Here is a 7,186-nt window from a genome sequence, read left to right on the forward strand (position 1 = left end):
AGGAAGAGGAATCAGACCCAGTATTTTGTATGGTCAGACGATGAGTTTCGTATTTAAATGACAATTTTGATAAACTAAATTTTAAACGCACATTCCACAAAAGCCATACTTTTCAGTTCCTTCATTTGTTGTCAAAAAACGTGACACATACATAGACATGAAAGTATGACCTTTCACTTTATTGTTTAAAATACAGCTTTCAGGTCACATGATTACTCTACACTAACAGTATTTCCATTATAGGAAATCATCAATTTTGATGTTAACGATTCATTAGTTCAAGGTTAAACACTTTCCCAAGTCTCAAATGTCTTTAAGAAATTCTTTCTTTTCCTCAAAATACTTGTGAAACCACTCAATATGTTCAATCTTCTGTTTAACACTGAGGTGCGGGTTTTTCGAAAGCCCACAGATGACTAGTTCCATGAAGTGGCGAATAGGTCCTTGCTTGGGAAAATCTTTGAGGTGTTTCTCCAGAAAGATATGTTCATGAAATTCAGCATCATCCTCCATCCCTAAGAGAAGAGACAAAAAAAGACAAAGCTATTAGCATACTAGAACAGCAAATTTAACTGAGTTAAAAAGAATTACAGTTCGCAAATAATCTTAAATCACACAAAACATGTCAGCATTATCACAGTCCTGACTAGCATATTACTCCCATTTTCTGCTCTCATTTATAAGAATATCTACATCAGCTTTCTGGCTGGTAGTCTTGCTGAAAGCTGATGCCAGGGCAGAAGCAGAGAGAATAATTAAAAATTAAAAAAATAAATCAATCTTCTTGCTAAAACCCAGTTTGTTCAATTACGTGAAGAGTCTGATTCATCATGGGTACCACCTTTTAGATTGGGGACACTTTCTTCATAAATGTTTTATGGAAATACTGATTGCTTAAATTCTGCAGAGGTTAAAGAATACAAACTAGTCTTCAACAAATGAGGCAACCTCATGATGTATCTAATACTGAACAGCTGAAACACTTCCATGTTCATTCCAAGTCATGGTTTTAACATCCTATTGTTACCAAAAGGGGCACAGAAAGTTGTCTTTCTAACACTTTCTGAACCAGTGAGTGTATGCTGATGTAAAATGTCATGTAGCTCACCAGCTGCTAGTTTTAAGTTGTAGCCAGCGCAAAAGATGATGCATCCACAGGAACAAGGGATTATTGTAAATCTCTAAACAAGCACAGCTCAGATCCTACGGTAAATTTTTGTTCTCTGTCTTGTGGATTTCCTTTGGTGTTGTTCATGCTATGATGCCAGTGTACACATGGCAAAGATGCAGAACACAGATTCCTACATAAAGAAAATAGGCTGCTTTTGCAGTTCCCAATTCTGAGACAAAAAAAAACCCAAAACAATGTAAACTGGGATTTGCAATTAATTTTGTTTCAGTAAGGGATATGTGGAAATTTTTATTTGACCCTAAATTTGTAAATGACATTTGCATCTTTAAGTAAAAATCTGTTACTAGACATACAAATATTTTCAGATTACAAGATTGGCAAATCTACACCACAGACTTGTTTTTCTATACATGTTTTTCTGTAACTAGCTAGGATATGATACATCATTTGACAAAATTAAATCAGGACTACTAAAATTGAGGTAATTAAGCCATGCCGGTCCTAGGCTTCCTCCTGTGTTAGAGCTTCTAGAGTTTCAGAAGAAATGATGCACACCTCTGGGATGGAGAAGTCTCTCAGCTTGTATTCATTAAGTTTGCATTATTTCTTTCCTATTTTAAACTTTAGGTACCGCAACTTTAGGAATCTGAAGAAGCTGGGAAATACCCCACAGATTTGTCCTACAAATACCCAAGTGTATCAGTACCAGCTACATGCCACATTTATTTCCCTTGTCCTTGAGAACAAAGGATGTTTCCTTCTTCAGAAGCTTTTTCCTTTATGTTAAAAGTTTCTTGAAAAGGTCATGTCAACTTTCTAAGGTCCATTTCTGCTGTGCTTGGAGACCTATGTTCACTTACAGCAACACAGAACGCTTTTGAACACCTCCAGAGATGGTGATTCCCTGGGCAGCCTGTTCCAACACTTGACAACCCTTTTAGTGAAGAAATTTTTCCTAATATACAACCTAAACGTCCCCTGGTGCAGCCTTAGGCCATTTCCTCTTGTCCTATCATTGGTTATTTAGGAGAATAGACCAGCCATCTCTCTCCCTCCTCCTTTCAGGTAGCTGTGGAGAGCAATAAGGTCCCCCCCGAGCCTTCTCTTCTCCAGACTAAACAACCCAGTTCCCTCAGCCGTTTCTCATCACACTTGTTCTCCAGACCCTTCACCAGCTTTGTTGCCCTTCTCTGGACCTGCTCTAGCACCTCAGTATCACTCTTGCAGTGAGGGGCCCAGAACTGAACACAGGATTCAAGGTGCAGCCTCACCAATGCCGATTACAGGGGGAATGATCATTTTACCACGCCACCCACACCAACTTTCCCCAGTGAAACCTCACCGTACCTGGATGCTGCTGGTTGCTTTCACAAGCTAATATACTTTCCAGATCTCCATACTTTTGCTGGTCACAAAAAAACAAGAGCACTAAACCAATGAACCCACTACTGCAAGAATCTACATAAAGCTGGCAGTAAAATTTGACCTTCTAGATGGTCTTCTTTTGGGGATATAGAGTATCAGGAGAGATTTATGTCAAATTAATAATTTCACCAATTTTTATCTCTAACCCAAAAGAAATTAAACCATTTATATGTAGGTTAGAAGGAAACACTACATCGTGTATTTTGATCTCTCATTTGTCAAACACATGATATATTCAAACACATGGTATACAGTTTGGGATGAATTGTTAAGTCCAAACATTTCAGTTAGACCACATATTTCACACACTTCAGTCCTCAAAAAGAAAAAGAAAAAAGTAAAGTGTGCATCACAAAAAAGAGACCACAACTGCCCAATGCATCAGAGGCTGAAACCTCTGGTGGGAACTGATTAGATGAGATATGTTCGCATGACTCCCCCCACCCCCAGCATGCCGTAACTCCCGCTGCATGGGAAGAACCAGCCCATCCCTCAGCTTCTCTTGCACTGTCCTCGGAAACCTAATCTGAAAGAACATTCATGGTGGGAGTCTAATGTAGAAAGTTTTCTTCTTCAACCTCAAGGCAAGAAGTCACCCATTCTCAATATCCTATTTCCAATCCCCCATATACTACAAAGCAGAAAGTCTGGGGAATTTCTCTAGCTAGAACACTAACCCCTCCAAGACATATCAACCTTGCCTTAAAGATATCTCAAATGCAGATGTTCATCCTTGTAGGGAGTGTTGCTGACATGCTGTAAAGATATAAGGCTCCATCCCTGGCAGTGTTCAAGGCCAGGCTGGACAGAGCCTTGGGCAACATGGTCTAATGTGAGTTGTCTGTGCCCATGGCAGGGGGGTTGGAACTAGATGATCTTAAGGTACTTTTCAACTCTAATCATTCTATGATTCATTCTATGATTCTTTGGCAAGGTGATAGATTTTAGAACATTCCACTGGAATTTTCCACATGACTAGTCTTTGTAGACAAATCAATAAAGACTCTTGTTTAAGTATATGTAAAGACTCTTTGTCCATTCGGCACCCCATCCCAGACAGCACGGTTCCGGCCACATTGCTGCAAGAGAAAAACCACTGGCCGCCAAAGACACTTTGTCAACTTATGGCCCCAGACAGCAGGGTTCCAGCCACATTACAACAACAAAAAACCCATTGGCCACAATGGTTTTCAGCTTGCAAAAACATGACTAGAGCATATACTCAGATTGTTACATGATGGAACAGATCAATTCTGGGAGCAGGGATTAAATTCTGTGAAGAAACTGCCAAAATAGAATGAGAAGAAACATTAAGAAACAATGAACCACATTATGCAATTTGCAACTCAGTATAGGACAGATTTTCAAAGACTCCCAGCTTCAGATACTAACCTGTTTTGCTTTCAGTGACTGAATCATTCTAAAGTAGTTCTGTGTGATGTCTTTAAAGACTTCAAAAGAAAAAAAAAATACTAGTGCAGCCAAGCTCTCCCTGAAGTTATGAAGTCCCTTTTCCTTAGAGTACACTTGCTTCGTGTAGTTGTTCTTCCTTTCCTTAACACTCACTCTCTCTGCTGGCTTAACTTCACATACAGCTTTTTCTTTTATTTTTTTTTCACTGGTACTAAAAATAAATACTGTGCACAAAGATGTCTAGTTAAGATAGATGCCCAGAGTGAGTGAATATTGTGGCTGTTTATTCTTACGAAACAGACAGAACAAAGGGAACAAGCAACTGTTTAACACTCAGCCAGCACAGATATGGAACTGGCAGATAGCTGATTAGGATCCAGCTAGCCACTTGGTCTGAGAGCCACACCAAAGAACAGAGTCAGCATTATAAAGTACAGACAGCGGTTTTATGATTCCCCATCCTCTGCTAGAAGGTTCTTCAAAGAAGTTGCATAGTAAAAGGTATTATGTAATAGACTTGAATGGCCTTTTGGTGTTGAAAGCACCAGGACTGATGGAGGGAAGGAAATTCTCCCCTTTTTGGCAGCAGCCAGTCCTCAGATCAGCCAAACCACCTGGAGGACTTCACCTGCAGAGTGCCAGAATGAGTTCATCTGAAGCACCTCTGATTTGGGACAGTTGGAAAGTTGTGTTTGTTTACTGTCAAATGCATGACTCATAGCTGAAACACTACGTTTAAACAGTCAGAGGTCATAACTTGCTCTAATTCTTCAAAAACAAAGACAGACAGACAATAAAAGTTAACAGTGCACATACCAGCTTCATTGTCAACTGGGTACTCCCACAGTAGTCCATCTTTTGTCCACTGAATCATCTCCTCAAAACCGTTTCGGGGAGGCTGTGCAGTTACTGCTGCAACCTCCTTTGCAAACTCCAGATCCCAGATAGTTGGTGAAGATACTAAAAAAGAAATTTTGTAAACATCTGTCAGCATGCTAAAGACTTCTCACTAGCTAAAACTAAGTCCTTTAACAGTAACCTTCACAAACATTAGTTCTTTCGGCTGTGAAGATTTTTCTACCTTAGATGCCAGCATCACCTTTCTCAAATGAGAATTCTCTGTTGACATGAAAGTCCATTAAAGACTCAGTTACCTGGTCAAAATGTACTCTGAACTCCTAGGTGACAATTTCTTTTTAGACCTCTCACACAGAGCAGGAATTTAAGTTTTCCACAATCTTTTTTTCCTTTTTCTCTTTCACAGCTTATATGTATATGACAAACTCTGAACTCGACTGCTGCACTCTGCTAAAGTAAGCTTGCTTGCTACAGGAGTTTCAGGTACTTCACAACGATATTCTCCTTCAGGGAGACAACTCAACCTACTGATGACAATTCTTCCCCCAACACTTGTGAGTGTCCTAGTTTTTGTCTCCCGGGTTTGAGAAATCCTGAATTCCTATTCTTCTCCTCTTCTCCCAGAGTCAGACAGTCCCTTTAGGGATGCATCTTTCCTGATACTTTTTTTTTTTTAAACCAAAGTGTAGTCATATGGCAGCAGAATTACTCTTGAGGAGTTCCTGCCCCTCCACCCAGGAGAACTGGTCATGAGCCCAGATGGAACCACATCACTGAAATGCAGGGAACAAGCTGTTACCAGAGGACAGGGAGGAACCACTGGCAGTGCTTTGGGCTGCGGTCTCATGAGCTGGCCTACGTTGTGCTGCCCTTCGTTTTCTTCTCTCCCCCTGCTATCAATTCACACTAAGCTCTATAGAACAGAGTTCTTGATGTGAATTCAAATATTACAGTCCATTTGACGTGGATCAAAGCCAATCAGCTATTATTTTACTACTTGTAAGTGCAAGTATTTGAAACTAAGATACAATTTCATCTTTGCCTTAGTGGCTTACAACCCAAATGAGTTAAAAAAAACCCGTCCCCCCTCCTTTGAGAAAAAAGCAAAATGAAAGGGCAAACAGTATTTTTACATACTGAAAAGTAGTCTCATTTTTTGTGTTAAAACAGAAGATACTTCTGTGAATTATTTCTTATTTAGCAGAGAAATTGCCAGAACTATATGCCCCAGCTGCCTACTTTGATTTGAGGGCTGATAGCAGGAATAAAATACAGATAAAATACAATATGAGAAACCATACCAGAATGAAATTATTGTCCACATCTAAAAGAATACCTTCTAACAATGCCATACTAATAAATCTTCTATTAGACGAGAGCAGAATATATTTTTTAAAGCTTGCAGTAAAGGTGATAAACACTATATTTTCACCTCTGTGAAACTGAAAATACTGACATTTTATGTTAACAGTTAATGATATGTTATGTTAACAGTTATGAGGGTTTTTTTCAGGATGACAATTCACTTTCCAGTGAACATTCAGATTTTTAAAATAAATATTCAACACATGACACAGAACTTGCTTTTCTGTCATGTATAAACAATATTTTAACTCATTATCTCCACTACTATGAGCCAAAACAGAATCAAATGCATAAAGGCATCAAGTATCACACTGGTATTTCCTGAGATCAATGCCAAAAAAAATGTCATCAGGCTCTCTTACACAATTTGTGCATATTCCAGTTTTGTGTTAAAAAATAAAATGTATCTCAACTTTTTATCTTGGGTGACTACTATATGCCATTGAGTCTGCACTGTGCTCATGCAAACAAGAAAGGTTCAATTCTCCCAGTAAATCTGATTCAATTAAAACAACAGTTACTTGCACATCGTATTTATCAAGATAGGTAAAAACAAACAGTGCACCTCTAATGTAAAATGAACCAATTTTATGGAAATGGATAGTCTTAAAAACCAGCAAATTGAATTCTATTCTAATACACAGCTCTCATAGTCCACCACAGAGGTCACTGCATTCAGAAAGCTCATAGCTGCCTGAAAATATGCAAATAGCACTATGTGACATTTTACTGAAGAAATTACGTAAACAAATTAACTTCTCCCTGCAGTTTCAAGTGTGGAAAAAAAAGAAGGAAACTACTCAGCTAGAATCTGGCAAAAGCCAGCAGTCCTGCTCTTGAAATGGAAATAAATATGTATCATTTTCTAAGATAGCAGAGAGAAGTACTACTTCTTCTGCAGCTGCTGGCTTTATATAGAGTTCTAAGTCACTACACTGGAATAAAGGTTTGGGTTTTTTTTTTTTCCCCTAAAGGGCCTCAGAATAGCTTAGG

General features: G+C 38.8%; 1 protein-coding gene across 1 annotated transcript in view; it reads right to left on the reverse strand.

Annotated features, from left to right (window-relative positions):
- Positions 1-269: 269 nt before the first annotated feature.
- The window catches only part of MRPS31 (mitochondrial ribosomal protein S31), a 16,901-nt gene continuing 9,984 nt past the window's right edge, over positions 270-7,186 (reverse strand). The window contains exons 5-6 of the mRNA XM_010016782.1: positions 4,787-4,930; positions 270-515 (exon numbers count right to left, since the gene is read on the reverse strand). Of these exons, the coding sequence (XP_010015084.1) occupies positions 304-515; positions 4,787-4,930 (356 nt within the window). The 3' untranslated portion in view covers positions 270-303. The remainder of the gene's footprint in view (positions 516-4,786; positions 4,931-7,186) is intronic.

Source organism: Nestor notabilis, unplaced genomic scaffold (genome assembly GCF_000696875.1).
Source record: "Nestor notabilis isolate BGI_N333 unplaced genomic scaffold, ASM69687v1 scaffold8056, whole genome shotgun sequence".
NCBI lineage: Eukaryota > Metazoa > Chordata > Aves > Psittaciformes > Psittacidae > Nestor > Nestor notabilis.